The 22,840-nt window shown below is 41.8% G+C and overlaps 1 protein-coding gene across 1 annotated transcript in view; it reads left to right on the top strand.

The window, feature by feature from the left end:
- Nucleotides 1-22,244, top strand: part of plpp4 (phospholipid phosphatase 4) — a 248,566-nt gene extending 226,322 nt beyond the window's left edge. The window contains exons 6-7 of the mRNA XM_043712701.2: nt 1,433-1,603; nt 21,336-22,244. Of these exons, the coding sequence (XP_043568636.1) occupies nt 1,433-1,603; nt 21,336-21,535 (371 nt within the window). The 3' untranslated portion in view covers nt 21,536-22,244. The remainder of the gene's footprint in view (nt 1-1,432; nt 1,604-21,335) is intronic.
- The last annotated feature ends 596 nt before the right edge of the window (nt 22,245-22,840 follow it).

The raw sequence follows: 22,840 nt of genomic DNA, 5'->3' as shown, positions 1-22,840 counted from the left end.
ATCCAGAGTTGCATCTATATACCTCATTTTTCAATTGCCGGGAAGTGGAAGCAGACCTACTTAAACATAAATGACCTGTTCTCACACTTAGCTGGGAAACAATTTGTTGCAAAGGCAAAATTTGAAGAATGCAGCCTCAACAGAACCACCAATTTTTAAATATATTTCAATTTTTTTCTGCAAAATACATATTTGTTAAAAAATGACAATCAAAAGCCTGGAGACTGGCATACTGGTGTAACACTCATGCTTCTTTTGTGTGTGTCTCTATTTCTTCACTTTTTCAGTGTGGTACCTGTTCTCTGGCAAAAAATTAGGAATGTTTTGATTGATGTCTTACTCTTTACAGCCTTACAGGGTTGGTGAACAAGCACTGGAAAATATAGTTTCAATATGAACTCGTCTAATTTCACTATTTTTAAGAGAACACACAGCACCATTATACAATGGCATGCATGCAATTAAATTCTTTTGGTGTCCCAAATTTGTAGAGCAGCTGTGATGCAGACTATCCCTCACTATAAAATGGGGAGAGAGGTTATTTAATATAAAAATATGATGCAGAGCATTTTAATTCAGTGCATTGCAGGGGCTATGCACTCCAAAAGATTAGAATACAGCTAGTGTACATCATTTACATCAACATTTCCTGTATTTATTATTCAAAACAATCTATAGCAAGAGTACAATGGTATTTTTGTAATTTTGAAAACATTATAAACTTACCATGCTGAGTTATAACATCAGAGCCAGTTTGCTTATACTCTTGATCAACCTAGTGCTGAACACCTGCCAGGTGACTTGGAAGAAGTATTAGAGACAAGTGAAGTGTTTTCACAAAGTGATGAAATAAATTCCAAGGAGTAAAGTCAACTTGAGTTGCAACTGCACATGCTATGGCTCTTCTTCCTGCTTCCACACTGTTGCTTCTGCAAGCCTCCAGGATCTACCCTCGGCCTCTTCTGATTGCCCATTGACCTGCTGCCCTTGCAAAATAATCCAAAAGCACAAAGTCAGTTTTCACGTGGACATTAGCAACATCCGGATCAACTCATCACCACCTCTCCCAACTCAAACATGATTACATTTGTGTGCACTGCAGTTGGGGAAAGTCTAGTCAGTTCCTGGCCTTTGGTATTGCCATAGAGCATTACACAGATATAAAGCTTTCAATTGTAAAGTGAAACATTGACAACCAATTACCCCCTGCAGACTGAATATGGGATGACGTTGACGTGAAGTCCATTATTAAGACTTCTTCTGCCTTCGCCTTGTCTGAGAAGAGACATCAATCAGGAACATAAGTGAACTTTAAAAGTATAAGTGATTTTCATTATAATTGCTTTGTATCTTTGCTTGAATGATCCAAGAACAACAGTGACTTATATAAGACCTACAATCATATTATTTTAAAATTCCTTCCATGTTCTAGTTGCTTTTTCAGGTCTGGGTTTTACCACCTTCTACTTAGCTGGAAAATTGCACTGCTTCACGGATATTGGTCAAGGAAAAAGTTGGAGACTGTGTGCAGCAATCCTCCCTTTGTATTGTGCTGTGATGATTGCCTTGTCGAGGACTTGTGACTACAAACATCACTGGCAAGGTGAGCTGTGCTGGCTGTCAAACATCCCCTGTCAAAATATTGCTTTGGTTGCAATTGCTTCTGCGACGAGAGTGATTTCAGAGCGAGAGCTTTAAGGTGTTTCATTTTCAAGTGACTTGCAAGCCTTGTGTGTTGAGACTTAATGATCAAATGATTCAAAGCTTGCATTGTTTTTTATCCACATTCATGTTTTGCCTCTTTCGCAGAACAAGGAAAACAAGAGGAAACTTGAACTGACAAGCCTGCCAGTGTAAAAATATTCAGTCAATATAATTTGGTCCTCATTATTCACATGAAAAATTGCACTCAGATTAAATGCACCAGTCTTGGCCTTTCTGAAGGAAAGCTCATTGATCTGCCATTGTTGGGTAGTGAGGCACATCTTAGCAATTTCATTGCTGAAAGAGGAAATCAGTTCACTCTGGTCTACTCTGTACATAGCAAGGTGTTTGCAACTCAAAGCAAAACACAGCGACATGACAAGGGGTTTCCAAATGTTTGACACGAGTGGTCATGTAGATCCTGAAGTTGTCAGAAGATTGAACCCACAAAGGAAACAGAAGCAGAGAATTGTTTCACTGTCTTAACCTATGCTCTCGTTCACACACCAGCTACAATATTGAAGAACTAGTCATTCATTCCACTCATGGTTCTTTGCTATGCACAAATACCCACATGTGCCACAGTTGATGAGCTCCAGACATGAGAAAGAATTCACCAGCCACATGGGAAACATGGGAGTGTCAGTTACGATCTGAAAGTCATTGCTGAGTCCAAAAGGCTCTTACATGCCAAATCAAAAGAAAGGTTTGTGTTTTGTTTTATAGGAGCAGTGTAGATAGGAGGGCAAGGAAAGAGAGATCTTAGCATTTTGCAATGTTTGGTTTTTGTGATACAGGAAGATATTTTTCTGAGGTCACTGAGTTCAGAATCAAAGAGAAACATGGGACCAAAAAAATGGAATTTCTCTTTAGGAAACCTAACATGGAGAAACAAGTAGAACATATGATCGGTATCTGTGACTTGATTCTCAGTAAGGACACCCTATGGCAATATTCAGTCCTAAGTCATAAACGCTAGAAATTACATTGTGCAAATACTCAAAGTTATGAAACACATTTATACTTGAACAGAATTAATAACCCATTTCTTGTAAGTACCACAATCAAAGTGACAGAGACAAGTTGGCTCAGATTTGACTGTCAGCAACAGCACTCATCCTGACTCAAAGAAAGCTACTTACAAAGATCTAGCAGTCTTTGTGCTATGGATTCCCCTTGTCCAGAATTAATCTGGTTGCCAGGTATCCAACAACAGTGATGTCATCAGGTAGGGTAGCATTCAATTATATTGAAGAATTATCACAGGAGTGAAAGGGCACTGATTAGCCTTTGTGCCTTCTAAATTTTATAGCAAGATAACGGTTGAGACATATAAGTGGGATTAGAGCAGTAGTTGAAATATTAACAACACATTGAAAAGAACACTTTTTTAACATCAAGGAAAGATTTGACATGACACAAATATAAAATCAATCTTCCAGAGTCAGAGAAGTTTTCAGGGGTAGTTATGGCTTAGTAAGCCAATAAAGATACAGTTGCACTGCAATGACGAGGGGTGATATTTAATGTCTTCCCTTGTGGTGGGTCCAGTGTTGAAGGGGCATTTAACCAGCATGAGGGTGGCAAGTGAGGACCCATTGCCTTGCTTTTGCCCTGATTAATTCTGTGGTGAGAAGGCTGTGTTTGGCCCATCACTATCCAGCTGACTGTCTGATTGGCATTTGAGTCAATAGGCATTCCTTTAAAGAGGTGAAAAGAAGTATTTTATGACAGCAGGAAAACCTCCCATCGCCTACTTTACATTCCACCCAAGATGTAGCTTTGTCCATGGGCTGGGGTTTAATAGGAATATTACAGTGTAAAAGGCAATTTCATGTCTGTTCAGTGATTCTAAAAACTGTGCCTGTAATGGAGAAACAAGGAATCACAGAGAGCAATATTTGAATTTTTGTGTTTAATTGTACGGGTACATGTGAAGACAATACGTGTTGCTGTCAGCGTCATGATAGAAAACTCCAACCTTCATAATTACAAAATGCAGGCCAGAGGCGTAGCATAGAAGCATGGAGCTTTACATTCATGAGGAGATAACTTCTGTATGAGAAATTGTTTCCAGATTAACTCCTGACTAATCCTGCTATCATGTCCTTTCTCTATAGCCCTGTTAACGTTCCTCTTTGAAATGTGTATCTACCATAAAAGATGCAGTGGTTATTTCCTCAGCTACTCCCTGTGGCAAAGAATTCTCCTATCTTGAACAGAATAATCTCATTGGTGGGTCTGCTGAGTAATGAAACATATTAATTGTGTAAATAATGGTAGACACCCAACTACCATAACTGTTCATAGTTAAAGCCTAAAAATTATGGGTCTTATATTTAAGATGGGAAGAAAAAATTTTGTTTTCTGTCAGCGAGTTGTGACTCTTTGAAACTCACTTCCCCGGAGTCTGGTTGAGGCAGGCTCATTGGATATTTTTAAGGCAGAGGTAGTGAAAGGTCATCGGGGATAGGCTGGAGTGTGGAATTGAGGCTGCAAGCTGATCCTGATCAGCCATGACTCTGTCATATACCTGAGCAGCTTCAAAGGGCTGAATGGCCTACTCCTGCACCTAATCTGTCTGTTCACATGACACATTCATAAAAATCGGTACTCCATATCAGCACAGAGAAGTGAAGTTTTGTTATGTGTTTGATGTTTGTTCTAGTGTGGGTTCCTTAGGACTTATTGCAAGCTCATGCCAAACTTCTTAAAGACTGATAAACTCTATTTTCTTTTGTTTCATACTACAGAGGAACCTCGATTATTTGGTATTCGATTATCTGAATTTCGGATTATCTGGCAAAATCGCAAGGTCCCAATGCTTGGCTAAACTATATTATCTGGCATTCAATTAACTGAATGAAATATTCCCCGCCTGTGTCCTTTGGATAATCAAGGTTCCTCTGTATATGATGGGACAGCTGAGGAGCAGAGACTCTGAGCTGTGCAGGGCTCAGTCCAACACTCAAAATGATCACTGAGGTCACAGCAACAGTAGGGTACCTCAACAATCATATTCATCGAAGCCCATCGCCACACTGAGGACCCTGACGTTTGGTTTATTTCTGGGTCCAAGCCATGGTCAGTGTCAGCATGATGTGCCAGGTGCTGTTTTTAAATGGATGGAGAATGAGTGACCAGAGAGCGTCCATGTACCCAGGAGCACAGAGGACAGCTCCCAAGGTTTGAGGGCCAACAGAAGGACCTTGAGCATTGAGAGAGTGGCAATGCCACTGTCCAATGGAGACAAAAGAGAGAGGGCACAACAAAATGAAGGATCCCAGTCAAATATAACCCTGGTAACATTTATTCAGTAAAAACTGGCAACATCTGCAGTAGCACCATTGTGAGAGCTGGTGATATTTAAAAAGCCTTTTAAAGGACTTCCCCCTCTCCCTGCCCACTCTAATGCCAGGAAACTCCAACCACTTAGCAGCTACAGTGGTCAACAAGAATATCCTAGTCAGCACTGGCAATAGCCCTTTACTGAGACCTTGAGCAGTCTCAGTGGACTATACCCCAGTTTAGGCCACATTAGCAAACTCTGGACCAGCCCAGCATTGGTCCTGTGTCCTCCAAAAATAGAGAACTCTGCCCAGAGTAATCACTTGAGTTTCAGATCCTGTTGGTAAGGAGACTCTTTCTCAGGATCATCAAGATTTATTTCAAGGACAAGGATATTTGAACAAGACGAATATGAAATGCAAAAACAGTACAAATGCTGAACACTCTGAGCGTCAATCACTGTTGGGAAACTTGAAATTAGCTTTTCTATCTGTCATTTGTACAACTTGAATAATGTTTTCAGGAGCTAAGAAATGAATTGTGCCACAGATCAGATCAGAGTCTTGTCCCTTTCAAACTACATCTTAGTTAGACAGAGTCCTATTGTCAGAATCTGGTCTTAATCTGCTTCAAGTTTATGTTAATTATATTGGTATCTGTTTCAATTGGAAATCATTCCCCAGCATAGGGTTTGTGAGATTGGGTAACTATTTTACTGTATGATGGAGTGAACATCTCAGAAACAGTGAACTCATCAATTCACAGTACGGTGGCTCAGTGGTTCACCTTGCTGCCTCACAGGACCAGGTTCACTTCCAGCCTCTGGCTACTGTCTATGTGGGTTTCCTCCAGCTGCTCTGGTTTCCTCCCACAGTCCAAAGATAGAGTCATAGAGCAAGAAAACAGACCTTTTGGTCCAACCAGTCCATGCTGAACATAACCTAAATTAAACTAGTCCCATCTGCCTGCTCCTAGCCCATATCCCTCCAAACCTTTCTTGTTCATGTACCTATCCAAATGTCTTTTAAATATTGTAATTGCACCAACATCCACCACTCCCCCAGGAAGTTCATTTCACACGTGAATCAGCCTATATTCATTTGGGTTTAGAAGAATAAGAGGTGTTCTCATTGAAACATATAAGATCTTGAGAATATTGAATAGGGTGGATACCTGTCATTTGCAAAATGCTACGATCTATTCATTCTGTTCTCAGGAGGACAGATTCTTTTACAAAATAACCTCTGACAAATGCCTATGCGCAGCTTGAATTAGGTGATACACAGTGACTTAGTGGTTAACACTGCTGCCTCATAGTGCGAGGGACACAGGTTTGATTCCAGCCTTGGGCAACTGTCTTAGGCAAATGTGGAGTTTGCACGTTCTCCCCGTGTCTGCGTGGGTTTCCTCCGGGTCCTCCGGTTTCCTCCCATAATCCAAAGATGTGCAGGTTAGATGAATTGGCCATGCTGAATTGCCCGTAGTGTTCAGGGGTGTGTAGGTTAGGTGCATTAGTCACAGATAAATTAGAGTAATGGGGAATGATTGGGTGGGGTACTCTTCAGAGGCCTGAAGGGATTCTACGATTCTGTAGGGATCCTATGACTATTAGAATCCACCTTAGTCAATTTCCATTTCATAAACTGCAGTTTGGTATTCCTTCAGTCCCCCTGAAATTTTCAAAAGTGCGGAACCAAATTTTGCAATGAATGCAGGGGCAGGGTGTAGTGTGTTGTTTGAATGACAGACTTATTTCAGCTCCAAATACTGTCGGCAAGTCCAGCTTTTGGGGGAGTATGGAATCTGGGCCAAGACAGTCAAGTGTGAAATGCTTCAAAGTTCTAGTATTGGGGTCACAGGGTCAACAAAGGTTATTTACATTCTCCTCAGAATAAAGTTCACAGAATAAGAAATGCACACTACCTGAGCTCAGATTTCCTGTATTTCTAGTGAATTCTTACGGTAAATTCTAATAAAATCCCTGACCCTTATTGCATCCTTGAATGAACTCTAGAGAAAGGGTTTTCTGTAATTTTGGACAAAAGAGTAAGTCAAAGCATGCAAGCTGTATACATGTCACTTGGAAGTTGTTACAATGCTAATACAATATGTTGTGTCTAAAAGGATTAAGCTACCATGTGATGTCTCCCCATACACAGCAGCTGCTGTCATTTCTCATATGTTGGATAATGGTGAGGATAGACAGACTGTGTTTGCCTCACGCAGCCTCAGTTGCCAGTGAGCGATTTTTGGATTAAGAACACTTCATAAGTACTTGTTTGGTTGTGGTTCCACAATTGAAATTGATTTTTAGCCTCTCATTGTCCACTTCAGTGACAGACCAAATGCAGAGCTACGTTTTGATACTGTGTCCATTTAAATGTGACATGAAGTGCATGCAATTAAAAGACTTACATAGAATCCTTACAGTGTCGAAGGCATCAGCCCATCGAGTCCACAGTCACTCTACAGAGAGCATCCCATCCACCCTACATTCCTGCATATCCCATGGCTAGTCCACCTAGCCTGCACACTGTGGGCAATTTAGCATGGCTAATCTATCTAACCTGCGTATCTTTGGACTGTGGGAGGAAACTGGAGCACACCCATGCAGAAAAGAGGAGAATGTGCAAACTCCACACAAAAAGTTGTCCAAGTGTGGAATTGAACCCAGGTCCCTGGCACTGTGAGGCAGCAGTGCTAACCACTGAGCCACCATGCCACACACAGGGAGGATATATTTTCCTTTTCAAATGTTAATGAGTTGACAGTCCAAAGAGATCATATTGGTTGAACAACTAATTGGAGCCCCTTTGTTGTCAAGAGTATATGACTAGATTGCAAATAGTCTGTCAAAACAGATACCGGATTTAGAAATCAGGCCAATTTTTTTTTATTAAGAATGAGTTGTCAGTTGATGAAAGTTGTGTTATGTGAGAGACAGAGCTGTCACTCCAGAAAAGTCCAGATTACAGTTTCTATTTGAACTTCATGATCAACACAGGGATGAGTTTGACAAAGAATATAGCAAGAAGCTATCTTTGGAGTCCAGGATTAAATAAGGACACAGGAAACCAATATAGGATATCTCAAGCTGTAGAAACCAGCAGCCATCTTTGCAATCATGAAAATAGCCAACTAGAGTGTGCAGAACCTATGCATTGATTTTGTAGAATGTTAAGGGCAATGCCTGTTCATTGTGACAGATAGCTACTTGAACTGGGCTGAGCCGTTTTGAAAAAGCAAACAAAAACTAGCAAAACTGTCAAGATTTTGTGTAATTTGATTGCTGCTTGTAAGTTTCCAGAAGAAATTGTATCTGACAACAGAGTTCAGTCAGAAGAGCTGTCAAATTTCATGAGAATGAACAGGGTGAAACACTGAATCATCCTACTTCAACCAGAGCAGCAAATTACACAGGACAAATTGTTAAGCATGCTCATCTAAACAAATGCTGTACAAACTGCAAGAAATGCCAGATGTCATTGACTCAAAAGTTGGTGATTTGTTTTGTTGATTTATTTTAACACATCACGTTCTATTACCAGTAGAATGCCAGCGGAATTATTTCTTAGAAGAAAATTTAGAATAAAGTTTTCTTTGCTGAAGCCAAAATTTGCACAATCAGTAGAAGAAGAAATCCAGACAATAAGAGAATCATGATCAAAATAAAGTATTAATGGTTACTCAAATACAATTTGTGGCTGTAACCACTTCAGATATGAACTGGAGTCAAATAGACCTGTCTGATGAAGAGGAATTCCAGTCCTTGTTACAGAAATACTTTTGATCAGTTTCAGGCTAAAATGGGTCAATTACCCAGCTTCTGAAATTTTGAGTAAAGAATGGAAGTATTCTCTTTGGAATAGGAAACCCATAGTTAGGTTTGATTCGTAAATTAAATGTTAAAGAACAGGGATGGGTACTGGGCTCATTTTTGTTTGTCATTTATATAAATTTGATTTGGATGAGAATTTAGGTGACATGGTTAGTATGTTTGCAGATGACACCAGAATTGGTGGTACAGTGGACAGTGAAGAAGGTTCTCTAAGTTTAAAAAGAGATCTTGATCAATTGGGCCAATGGGCTGAGGAGTGGCAAATGGAGTTTGATTTGAATAAATGTGCAGTATTACATTTTGGTAACAAGACAGGATTCATACAGTTAAAAGTAGGGCCTTAGGTAGTGTTATAGAACAGAGAGACCTAGGGTTCAGGTACACAATTCTGTGAAATTTGCATCACCGATAGACCGAGTAGTTAAGAAAGTGTTTAGCACACTTGCCTTCATTGCTTAAATGTTTGCATATAGGAGTTGGGATATCATATTGAGTTGAACAGGACATTGATAAGGCCTCTTCTGGAGTATTTTGTGCAGTTCTGGTTGCTCTGTTATAGAAAAGATGTTATTAAATTAGGCAGGGTTCAGAAGAGATTTACTGGTTTGAGTTATAAAAATAGACTGGATAGGGTGGGAGTTTTTTCACTAGATCATAGGAGGTTGAGGGGTGGCTAAATAGAGGTTTATAAAATCATGAGGGGCATAGATAAGCTGAATAGCAAATGTCTTTTCTCTAATGTGGGGGAGTTGAAAACTACGGGGCATATTTTGAAGTTGAGAGGAGAAAGATTGCGGAACTTTGAATGGAACTTTTAACATTGTGTAACATTTCCATAAAGGAGGAAGGAGTTCAACAGCTGTTTATCGTAATAGATAGCTATTTGAAGTGGGTTCAGATGTTTCCAATAAATCAAACAAAAATTAGTAAAACTTGTAGAAATGTATATACATGTGTATATTTCTACAGATGTGTTTATATACATTTATATACATGTGTTTACACCAGAATAAATCTGTTTGTTTGTGTTGGATCTCCATCCGTTGCATATTGTCTTAGTGGATTGTTCAAAATACGATACTTAACGTCTCCTGATGTCTGTCCCTTCACCAATCTCCAACAGTCCATTCCTCTGACTCTCACTTCTTGTCCATTCCACGTCTTGGTTGGGCCGAAGGGCCTGTTTCCACACTGTAAGAAATCTAATCTTTCGTCTGACCAGTAAGGTTTGTGTCCTACAGCTGCAGCTGAAACTTGCACATGAGAGTTCCCTCCCGCCGTCTGACTGTGGTCATTCCTTCTGCTTCTTTGACTCGGTTTCTCGTTTCCTTTACAGCTCAGTGAAATGTTTTGGAGCACTTTAAAAGTATCATGGAGAGATTGTTACATTTCATTTAACTCCTTATCTCTTTGTTTTAAATATATAATTCTCTCAGATTAAAACAAAAGAATAATCTGTTATTCTTTTCCTTTATGAAACCAGAAGGAACAATGTTTCAAAATGGCATCTTCTAATATGAAATATAAATCATTTACAACTGGATTTCCACAGTTATTTGTGCATTGTAAAACTAGGTACAATGTCACATCATTTCTGTCCAAACTCCTACTAGTTACAGCTGCCAAATAAAATGCCTATAAATTCCATTGTCAGAATCAGAATGTTGCAGATGCTGGGAACAAAAGTACAAAGCACTGGGAATACTCAGCATGTCTGGCAACATCTGTAGAATGAGAAACAGAGTTAATGTTTCAGGTCAATTACCTTGCATCAGATGCATGGTAGGTGCCCTCAAAGCCTAATGTTCCTTTAAAATACGGGCTTGTTAGCAGACATTGTAGCTGTCAGTAGTATCTACTGGTTTAGCTTGATTGTCAATGTTCATAAGTTGTTAAGGGTTTGTTAGAAACTAAACCAGCAAGCACTTGCTCAAGGCTGAATGCTCAGCTGCCATTTCACAGCAGTGTGAATGCAACGCAGGCACTCTAGTCACACTGTACTGGTAGATGCAAAGTCCATATTAGACCAGGGAAGGGTAGAGGGAGGCAGATTCAGCCTTTAAGGAAGTCTCTATGAATGCAGGCAATGGCAGAAGGCAGCTTATAAAGCAAAAACTCACCAATATCAAAATGATCAGTTTTATGAAACTGTTCCAATTATCTTTTGTCAAGTCACCATCATCTTACCAGACCATAGGGTTGCTTTCTCATTTGAAAGACAACTGGTAGTGATTTAACCTGAGGACCACCATGCCTCAGGTGAGGAGAGAGATTGAGAAGGAGAGTCCTTCATGGTAACCTCAGCCAGGACCAATGCTGTTGGCATCACATTCCAATTATCTAATCAATGTACAATTTACATCTTTGTACTATTGAAGTGGAATAAAATGCTGAAATGAAAAGCTCCTGTTAAAGGACAGATAGAAAGTTTGCACTTAGAGTCACAGAGTCATAGAGATGTACAGCATGGAAACAGACCCTTTGGTCCAACCCGTCCATGCCAACCAGATATCCCAACCCAATCTAGTCCCACCTGCCAGTACCCGGCCCATATCCCTCCAAACCCTTCCTATTCATAAACCCATCCAGATGCCTTCTAAATGTTGCAATTGTACTAGCCTCCACCACTTCCTCTGGCAGCTCATTCCATACACGTACCACTCTGTCTGTGAAAAAGGTGCCCCTTAGGTCTCTTTTATATCTTTCCCCTCTCACCCTAAACCTATGCCCTCTAGTTCTGGACTCCCAAACCCCAGGGGAAAGACTTTGTCTATTTATCCCATCCATGCCCCTCATGATTTTATAAACCTCTATAAGGTCACCCCTCAGCCCCCAATGCTCCAGGGAAAACAGCCTCAGCCTATTCAACCTCCCCTATAACTCAAATCCTCCTACCCTGGCAACATCCTTGTAAATATTTTCCAAACCCTTTCAAGTTTCACAACATCTTTCCGATAGGAAGGAGACCAGAATTGCACGCAATATTCCAACGGCGGCCTAACCAATGTCCTGTACAGCCACAACATAATCCCCCAACTTCTATACTCAATACTCTGTCCAATAAAGGAAAGCATACCAAATGCCTTCTTCACTATCCTATCTACCTGCGACTCCACTTTCAAGGAACTATGAACCTGCACTCTTCGTTCAGCAACACACTCTCGGACCTTACCATTAAGTGTATAAGTCCTGCTAAGATTGGATTTCCCAAAAGGCAGCACCTCGCATTTATCTAAATTAAACTCCATCTGCCTCTTCTCAGCCCATTGACCCATCTGGTCAAGATCCCATTGTACTCTGAGGTAACCTTCTTCACTGTCCACTATACCTCCAATTTTGGTGTCATCTGCAAACTTACTAACTGTACCTCTTATGCTCATATCCAAATCATTTATATAAATGATGAAAAGTAGTGGAGCCAGCACTAATCCTTGAGGCACTCCACTGGTCACAGGCCTCCAGTCTGAAAAACAACCCTCCACCATCACCCTCTGTCTTCTACCTTGGAGCCAGTTCTGTATCCAAATGGCTAGTTCTCCCTGTATTCCATGAGATCTAACCTTGCTAACCAGTCTCCTATGGGGAACCTTGTCAAACGCCTTCATGAACTCACAGACTACAGGCTTCACTCAGCATCTCACTGCATTCTCATCTTACACTCACTCATCATTTCTCGTAATTTGAATGATATGAGGTAGTTACAAAATTGACACCTTTGTTCTGAGATTTTCAACCATAACTGCTCACATTAAAGGTGCAGCAACTGTTACTCCAGGTTAGAGTAGTTTGAATTAATTTTATATGCTAATGCAAATGCTAGAGATGACATTTATATTTAACCTTACTTCATACAGGTAGATCCAAGGGACCTAATGGGAAATGGAATTTCTGAAATCCCATCACAACACAGCAAGCAATCTGAACATTCTGGGGAAAATTTTCTGGCACAGAACTAATGAAACATATAGATACAATTGCTAAATTTTAAAAATGGACATCAGTAAGAGAGCAGACTGCTGTGAATGCACACTGGCAGAATGTTTGAAGGTGATAGCTACAAATCTCTGCTCAGTGTTTACATAAGTAATTTTTACAATAAAGTCTATGTACTTCCCCTGTTCTTTGTATTCACAACACACAATTCTAAACTGAACCACAAAATCATTCTCAATTGTACATTTGAAGATATTTGAGAGATGTTTGGACAGTTTCTGTAAGGTTGCAGACATTTCACCAAAATATTGAAGGATATCAAACAGATCTTCAGATTCTTAACACCAATACCATCAGACCTTGGAGCAACTTGGTTCTGGATCAGTGGTGCTGGAAGAGCACAGCAATTCAGGCAGCATCCGAGGACAGGCAAAATCGATGTTTCGGGCAAAAGCCCTTCATCAGGAATAAAGCTGATGAAGGGCTTTTGCCCGAAACGTCGATTTTGCCTGTCCTCAGATGCTGCCTGAATTGCTGTGCTCTTCCAGCACCGCTGATCCAGAATCTGGTTTCCAGCATCTGCAGTCATTGTTTTTACCTCGTTGATTTTAACCCTACTGCGAATCCTCTTGCAAGGATGCCTGCCTTGAAGAAGTTTTCCTCCTCTCTCTACAAGAATCTCAGGGAGTCTCTCTCCCACTGCAACTCCCAGGTCATTTCCTCTGCCCTGAAGCTCTTCAACCATGTCGTGAAACAAACTCGCTACCTCAGCCACATTTGCTTCCTCAGTGCCTGCCTCCGTAACCAACTCATCCCACACGGATTCCGGACCACCTTTAAACCTGCAGAGTTCGTACCCGAACAGGACAAACAGTACAGACTACAGATTCAAAAACACCAGCAACAGTTCTCCTTCAAGATCCTCCGCTCCACGCTCGCAGCAATGCGCCGGTACCTAACCTCTCTACAGTCAGCCCTGCCTCAGCTGAGGGCCACACTCTCTCAGAATTGCAAAGGACCCACTCTGTACTACATCCTCAGGAGAATCCATACTCTCAACAAACAGTATTTCAATTCCATCTCAAACATCAAAAACTGTAAGTACAACAAACTTTTATCTACCCACCTCCATAACCAGCGCTCCTCAATCATTCCAGAAGATTCCCCTGGCCTCGGAAACACCATTAGCCATGCGGCTGATGCAGCTACCACCCCCACGCTGATTGATGATGTCACTTCTGCCCCCATCATGGCCACTCCCACAGCCACTTCCGCCTCTCACATCATCGCTGATGCCACACGCTCAGTGACTTCCACCACCCCTACTGCCGTGTCTGCCATCACTTCCGCCCACACCATTGCCACTCACCTGCATTCTGCTGACAAGCCCCCCACAGACCCCACTGTCACTATCCCCAGCCACCAGAACCCCGAGGGGAACACTACCCCTGCTCATGACTCTACCCCCATTCCCCCCACCAAGACACCCACTCCAGGTACCCACTCCCAGCTCTACACTCACACCAGCTCCCAGCTCCCAGCCCTGCCGAGTTTTCACCATCTCTCCAGACCTCCCCCTCACTGAGGACGAACGATCAGTCCTCAGCAAAGGACTCACCTTCGTCCCCCTCCGTCCACGCATCAATGAATTTAATACACGCCGTGACATTGAACAATTCTTCCGTCGCCTCCACCTCCGACCTTACTTTCACAATCAGGATTCCCGCCCATCTTCTGAGGACCCCTTCGCCCACCTCCAACACATTGCATCCACCTGGACACCCTGCGCTGGCCTAATACCTGCCCTCGACCTCTTCATTTCCAACTGCCGCCGGGACATTAACCGCCTCAACCTGTCGACCCCCCTCCCCCACTCCAACCTCTCACCCTCACAACGCGCAGCCCTCCAATCCCTCTGCTCCAATCCCGACCTCACCATTAAGCCAGCGGATAAAGGGGGCGCAGTGGTAGTCTGGCGCACTGACCTCTACATCGCTGAAGCCAAACGCCAACTCGAGGACACCTCTTCCTACCGCCCCCTTGACCATGACCCCACCCCCCATCACCAAACCATCATCTCCCAGACCATACAGAACCTCATCACCTCAGGAGATCTCCCACCCACAGCTTCCAACCTCATAGTCCGGGAACCCCGCACTGCCCGGTTCTACCTCCTTCCCAAGATCCACAAGCCTGACCACCCTGGCCACAAAAAAAAAGCTTTATTCCTGATGAAGGGCTTTTGCCCGAAACATCGATTTTGCCTGTCCTCGGATGCTGCCTGAATTGCTGTCCTCTTCCAGCACCACTGATCCAGAATCTGGTTTCCAGCCTCTGCAGTCATTGTTTTTACCTACCTTGGAGCAACTTGCTGAGCCCTGAACAACGCTCTGAGGGGCACATTTTGGAGCACTTCAGGGAAGGGCAGTAAATGACTAGACTTGACAGCTACATTCCCTCGAATGTTTCCCCTGAACATGTGGGCCTCTGAGGTCCACCAGCAGGAGCAGTCTGCACAGCCAAAGATCAGTGCATCCAGCAAGGCACTAGCACAATGACTGACGTAGACGGAACATGGTCATGCCAAATGCCAGGGCTGGATGGGAAGAGTGGGCAGGTGGAAACAGGTTGGCTGGGAACTTGGTGAAGTGTGAGGTATGTGAGGTTAAGGGGATTGGCTACTAGAACAGGGATGCATACGTTTGGGAGCTCCCTGCTAGGTTCAAGCTGAGACTAGACCCATTGGCAGATGGACCCTCACTGTCACTTTCCATCATGAAGCAAGTCAAAAGTGCTGAATGGGGAAGAAAATGGCTGTGACCATGCTTGGAGTGGACATGATAAGCGAGAGAGGGGGCTGCAGCATCCACACATGATAGAGCTTTTGAAGGATGAGGGCACAGATCACAGGCCCATGTGGTGGAGGGCTCTCATGAAGGATGTTGAATGAAGAGAAATGAAGGTGCCCCCAGAGACCAATGCCAGGTGTACCCATGGATCCTCCTGAGTGCAGTAGGCTGTCAGTGCCAACCTCTGTCCATGGAGCCTTGTGTATGGCCATGCAGGTGGTGCAAAGATACATTTAGAACCTCCATAGAGAGGTGAAAGTTAACATCAGGAACATTTAGAGCAGAAACGGAGTGATATGCAAGCCCTTAGCACTGGTGCAGCTGAAGTGCCTTTAAAATGTGTTCTTCTTTCTCTCCCTTTTACTTCGCCCACATGAAGACCCTGGTTCCACAGCTGGAGGAAGCCTGTTTGGTCCTGGAGGTTTAGTCAGGTGACCCCCGGTGAGCTTGGATCTGGATGGGCCAGTCATGCCAAGGGACTTCATTCCAGGGGCATGTTGACCCTCCTCAGCTGGAACTTCCAAGGGTTGAAGGAGGACAGTCAGGGTGGAGGTGGAGGTTACGGCCAGTTTTCAACCTCCTGAGTGGGTGCCTCCAGCTGAGTGCCTCATAGCACTGCCCTGTGTCCTGTGGGGAGGGCATACAGAGACTGGGGTTAATAATTTCAGTCTCCCACCCCACCATCTCTGTACCTTTGGTCTTGGGAACCAATGGATGGGATGATGGAGAGCAGTATATGTGCATCTCCAGCAGACCTGGAGGGTACTGGACCTGGCCATCCATGACAGCCGCTCACATGATTCATTGCAGTGCTACAGCTTCTGGGCATTGGGGGTTATTGTGTCACTCATTCCTGTCTGTCTCTGCTGCTTCTCTGTGTGATTTTCCCAATTGCAGGAGCACAGGGTCATCTCCTACCTAGTACTGAGCAGGTACCTAGTATTTGCTGGTCCTTTGAGTGCCATCGGCCTGGCCGGTTTCTTCCAGCAACATTCTCCAACCAACAATAAGATGAATTTTATGCATTGGTGTAATGAGCAACAGATGCCAGATTAGCTAGGTTCAATCTCCAGTCCTGGTGTTTGTACTCTCACTGACACACAAAGAGCAAGTGAGGCTGCAACCCTTTCAGTTGTTGGGACGGGATACAAAGAGGTGATAAAATTGGAACAAAAATCATGTTTCCTTAGGAGAGTGAGGTGTGAAAAATTCCCTCAAAATGCTAAAAGAATGAGCATTCCCATATTTATAAAATCAAATATGTCGATGCAACTCTCAGTTCTTACTACAGTATTTCCCCATGATCAAAAATGTATATTTTCCCAACTACTAAAATACATTTTTGCTACTTTAGTTCATCCTGAAGTCTGTTCAATTCTAAATAGTCAGTTCACCCAGAACGGTTACGAGGTGTAGAGGAAAAGGTGCAGACATTTAATTAAAATTGAGCAGTCTTCACTAAAGGGCCACATTGATCTTTGTACAAAGATTCAGGGTCTTTTAAATTTCTTTAAATTGTATCCCGATCAATGAATCCCATTTTACTAAAGTTGGAGCTCACAAATGACAAATACAGATTTCCTTAAAAAGTGTGTTTCTGCAATGTTGATTTCAATAATAAAATTTTTATACAACAGTTTTCCAATTGTATTTGCAATTACATTCACTGTTTCACACAGAAAATACATTGTGTAAATTCTAAAATTTAGTTTTGAATAGGATGAGCAACTCCAAGAAAGAAATTTTTAAAATCATGGCAATCAACTTATTGAGAACAGCAAACAGGATCTGGCAGGCCTCATCTGTGCAATAGTGTGTTTACCTTACTCTACGAAAAGATATTTCTCCTGCTGTTACACATAATCCTGTGAGCTGCAATTTTCAGAAAATAAGCTCACGTTTTGAAAAAGGTCATTCGGTTTTGTTCTGATTGAAAAGAGATTGCAAGAAAATTGTGGTGATGTTCTGCCTGCAATATAGTTCCTATGACACCCTGTGCTATTACTTGGGATTAGGTAAAAGATATAACTTCAGAACAGAACAACAGAGAAACTAGTTAACTAAAAAAAAAGGCAGTGCTTATTAAATATATTTATTAGTGTTGCACTATATTTGAAACATTGGTGTGGCTGAACCATCAAAGATATTGACGGTTTGTCCACACTGAATCCTCCTTCTCACAGTCCACTTTCCCATATCCCATAATTTCGACTGCATTTCAAGATGAAGGTAGTGCAAGATCACATTTCTTGCTACGCTGCCCAGAGCTCCTCCTTCACTCGATACAACCCCACCCTTTTACCTTATCCTTTCAGCTACTCAAGGACTGCAATCTGCCCAGAGAGTACTGGCAGAGAATGAGATAGAAACCCAGTCGCTTTCTCTCACTCCCGGTCACCTCACTCAAATACTGCTTTGGATGCCAGTTTCAAGGTAGGATCTGCACTTGGTGAGATTGTGGCAGCAGACAGGGCAAGGAACAAGGGCAGCCCAGGCTCCAGGCGATTGAAGGGTGAAGTGTGATGAGTTGTGTCACTGAGGTCTTTGAGGGGTAGGCTGCCGAAAGAAGGAGTATACACTGAAATACAGGGCATTTGCAGACATGTCAGAAAACTTGCAGCCAACAACAAAGGCACAAGCCCTGGTTTGGAACAGGTTCCACACACAGCTTGACGCCCATTCGTCCATTATGGAAATGGTGACCAACACTTTCGCACACATCTGGGCCCAACCATAATGCAGCAGCGCATGGCCAATGGTGCAACAAAAACAGGCTGCCCATTTTTGCCAACTTGCTGTCGTGCCAGTCCAGTTTTCGCCCGTGCTGTCAGCATGGCTGCTGATGCCAGTGTCGAGAGAAGCTTTCGGGGTGTCACAGCAATCCCAACAATCGATCCTCTAGCAGCTGCCACTCAGTAGAATGGATTTGATCTGCACAGCACAAACCCACTGTTCTATCCAGCAACTGCTACTCCTCTAGCGCCAGTTATTCTGCCACTGTGTAGAGATCATGAAGTCTGAATCCTATCCTGTTGGGATCTGTCCCAGGCCATCCTTTGAGTTTGAGTTTTAGGCTGGGAGTTATTTCACTGGAGGCAAAATAGTCCTCATAATACCCAAAGAAGGGAGGCTAGAGGAGCCAAATTTCATGGCCAACATTTCTTTAAATAAAAGTGTATTTTTCACCCAGTTTTTCTTTTTTTCCACATCAACATTTTTTTCAAATATTGGCCATTTTAGCACAGCTTTACAGATTGTGTGTGCATAAAAGTGGGTATTTTAATTTATCACAGTTTTTAGATTCCTGATATTGTCCCTTTGGAACCCTTCCCAACCAGACAGGTCATCTGGAAATACAGAGACAGCAAAGTGGTATGGTTACTGTGGAATAAAAATCAGGACGATGTAGCTTTCTGCAGCTGGGAAATTATTATTTTAAGGAACCCAACCAGGTGCATTGAAATTAACCTCTCAAGGGAATAGAACTTTGCAAAATCTGACTGGAGCACTCCATCATTAAATACTGGATTAGCATGTAGAAAATAAACGTCGACATACATATCTATTTAATAGCTGGTGATACGGGGAACAGAGTAAAAACTAGTTCAAGAAACTGGACTTGAAGGCTTTTAGCTGTCAGAAATGTTCAAATTCATTTTTAAAAAACTCCATCTGATATTGCACAAGGATTGTAAATCTAGTGATTCGTCTGCATTAAAACAAGAAATGCATTGTTATGAATATGTAATAATGTATAAAATCAGGATTTCTTTAGACAGAATGTCAGCTATTTGGCTCACAAGAATGTGTTTACTGATGCAGAGATCTCAAACATAACGACACATCTCTTGAAAGGATGTAACATGGGAATAAGAATTTAACTCTTACCCGATCAGATACTTAAGGTTTTTCTTATTTATTATTCCAATGGGAACGTATTCTGTTGAGAGATCAATTAAGAGAAATGGAAACCTGATTTGACAGTTATGGGATGATTTAGAGTTATTCAATAACATGGAAGGATGCCAAATCTATTTGAACTTGACAGCATTGGTGATTCATGGCTTCTCCCTGCACTACAATGGAAAACAATTGGTCCTCAATGTGTTCTACAGGCTGGACATTAGCAGAGTTCATTAGTCACAGACTTAAACTGCCTTGATGGCACATCCATTTTGCAATGAGAGCACTAACAGTTTTCAGAAAGTGATTATATTCTCCTCCAACTCTATAATAATCACAAGACTCATGTCCATCACTCATTAACCCTAACCTTAATGCCACCAAGATCTTACTGTCACTCACACAACACTAAAATTCTTGCTGTCTGTCCCAGTAGAGGTAAATGTGCAGGGAGTATCCTGAAGGTTGTCATCCTTTCTTTAAAAAGATGAATGCAATTTAGATAGAGAACCAAAGAGACAGCATCCAGATTTCACAGGATTATGTAAACACGCATAACTTGTAAAATTAATTTGCAGTACAATTAAAAGGAATAGAACTGATGGAAGAATATATTAGAAGTATGTTAGTCAGTATTTCAAAATAATTAAGACATTGTTTGGTGGAATTGGTAGTAGAATGTAAACAGCTGCAGTTAAAAAATATCAATCTCACAAACAACTTAGATGAAAGAGATTACCAGCAGATACTTAAACTGCCGCTATTTGCTTCATATTTAAAACCAAAGAAATGCAGAATCTGAAAGCGAAGAACAAAACAGATATTGCTGGAAAAAAAACAGCAGGTCTTCAGCAGTTGTGGAGAGAAATCAGTGCAGGTCCCAGAAGAAGTGTCACTGGACCTGAAATGGTAACTCTATTTTCTCTCCACAGATGCTGCCAGACCCACTGAGTTCTTGCAGCAATTTGCTTCATAATTACGTATTACAGATCATCTCCTAATGGCTCTGAGAAATATTCTGTCATATTCTTCTAGGGATCTAGGCTAGATGTTAGACAAATTTTTCCACAGTGGGTAAATGGCCATTGTAATAGGTTGCTGACTCATGCAGATTGTGTTCATGGAATCCCTACAGTGTGGAAGCAGGTTATTCAGCCCATCAAGTACACAGTGACCCTCCAAAGAGCATCCCACCATCACCCAGCCCCTCTACCCTATCCCTGTAACCCTGCTGTTTCCATGACTAACCCATCTAGCCTTCACATCCCTGGACACAATGGACAATTTAACATGGTCAATCCACATAATGTGCACATCTTTGGAGGAAATTGGAGCACCCAGAGGAAACCCACGCAGACACGGGGAGAATGTGCAAACTCCACACAGACAGTCACTTAAGGGTTGAGTTGAACCCAGGTCCCTGGTGCTATGAGGCAGCATTGCTAACCACTGAGCCATCATTCAGTGATAAATTGGTGGCTCATGCAGATTGTGACAAGTTGCTGATTCTTGTAGATTGTAATATGTTGCTGATTTGCAATCAGTATTCAAAAGGGAGTTGGATAACCACCTGGAGGAGCTTGATGTCATTACATACAAAAGGAAGGTGCTAAACTGGTGATGGATTTCTTGGCCATAGTAATCTCCAAGAACTGATTTTTGATCACCTTCAGAGATTCTTTGTTGAATTAGCCTGAAGCATTTTAAAAGAGTCCCTTTCGAATAAGACATTCCTGATGGATGAGCAGATGCTTATCTATCTGTCTTTGTCATTTGCTCCAACTCACACTCAGAATGTTTATTTTGGTTTTGTATTGCAGATGCATTGGTTGGTGCTCTAATTGGCATTATTTTTGCCTACCTTGCCTACAGACAACACTATCCATCACTGAATCACACTGAATGTCACAAGCCACATGTCTGCCTCATGGTTCAGGTATCAGCTCAACAGGAAGACGCCTCCACTCCAGACAAAGCTGTCAACCTGGCTTTAGAGGGTCTAACTGAAGGCCCTGTATGACTGCTACATTTCTAACTCGGACAATTATCCCTTCTAACATTCCACGTGGATCAAAACAAAATCTGTTGAAAGAAACAAATGTTAAAATCCATTCTATATCTCTATCGTGTATTTTTGTCCTTCATGTGTCCATTTGAAAGTAAACTTTGAAAGTAAAATAGGTTGCTACAAAAGTGACATGCATGTATGTCATCTGAGATAAGAAATCCATTTTCAAAAGGTTATCAGATATTAAACAACGGCAAAGTGCATTAAATGCATAGCAAATCAGAAAAATGGTTTTCAATGAAAAGTAATTACAGTGTGAGATTGATGTAGCAGAATAGTTTTTACACAATATTGAAAAGAATACGCTTTAATTAAATATAATTACAATATGGACTGTATGAAGAGATCATGTATAAGGAGTTGATTAAAACGTAATTAAAATCTTTGATGGATGCGGTGAAATTAATATTGTGAAATGATGATAAAAAGTAGCATTAGCAATGCGATTGCAAATGACAGGAAGTGAGCTACAACTGCTAGTCTGAATAAATGTATTGAAATTTCATTTTCTAGGCTGGAGTTATGTGGTATTATTCATTAGACCTGAAATTGTACAAAAAGATGTTTCTCGCATAGATTGTTCCACTGTTGGTTGATCAAAGCTATAATAATATTCCGTCTTTAATGTTAAACTTGGTTTAAGTATTTTTATGACTTTCTGTTTCATGTAATTGTCCTGCGTGACCTGATGCATGTATTGTTAACGCTTTTACCTTTGCAAACAGCATGCAAATATTGTGAATTACTTTTGATTCTCTATTTAACTATTTAGATTTCAGCTCTATGATCAGCCTTCAACTCTTCGACAGGGTGGGGGGGTGTGGGGTAAATTCGATAAATCTCAAAAGTGGGCACAGACATCATGATGGGTGATTAAGCTACTTCCCATTCATTGCAACATAGGCAGAACATCAGCTTTTCACTGCCTGTTCTTTCGAATGATCTCTGTCTCCTACAGCTGTAAATGGATACATCAGTAGAGAAGTGACATTAGAGCCAACCTGCAAAACCCTTCAAGGGAAGGTATACTGTGGCTGGAGCAGATGCTTGAAGTTGTGGTTGAAGATAATCTAACGAGGGAAAGGTTGAGGAATGGCATAACAGGTAAGAGAAGATTTTCAGAAATCCCACTAGAGGCCGTGGTAGATGTCCTGTACCCACATCAGAGGAAGATCCCCTCCAGACACATTCCACTAAGTGCAATGTTATCTTCTGTCAATGCTCAATGCACCACACCCCTTCACTCTACTACCAACA

Source organism: Chiloscyllium plagiosum, unplaced genomic scaffold, assembly GCF_037043375.1.
Source record: "Chiloscyllium plagiosum isolate Xiang-an unplaced genomic scaffold, Cpla_swu_hap1 HiC_scaffold_22, whole genome shotgun sequence".
NCBI lineage: Eukaryota > Metazoa > Chordata > Chondrichthyes > Orectolobiformes > Hemiscylliidae > Chiloscyllium > Chiloscyllium plagiosum.
Note: the sequence above shows the minus strand (reverse complement) of the source record. Positions and strands in the feature narration are given on the sequence as shown.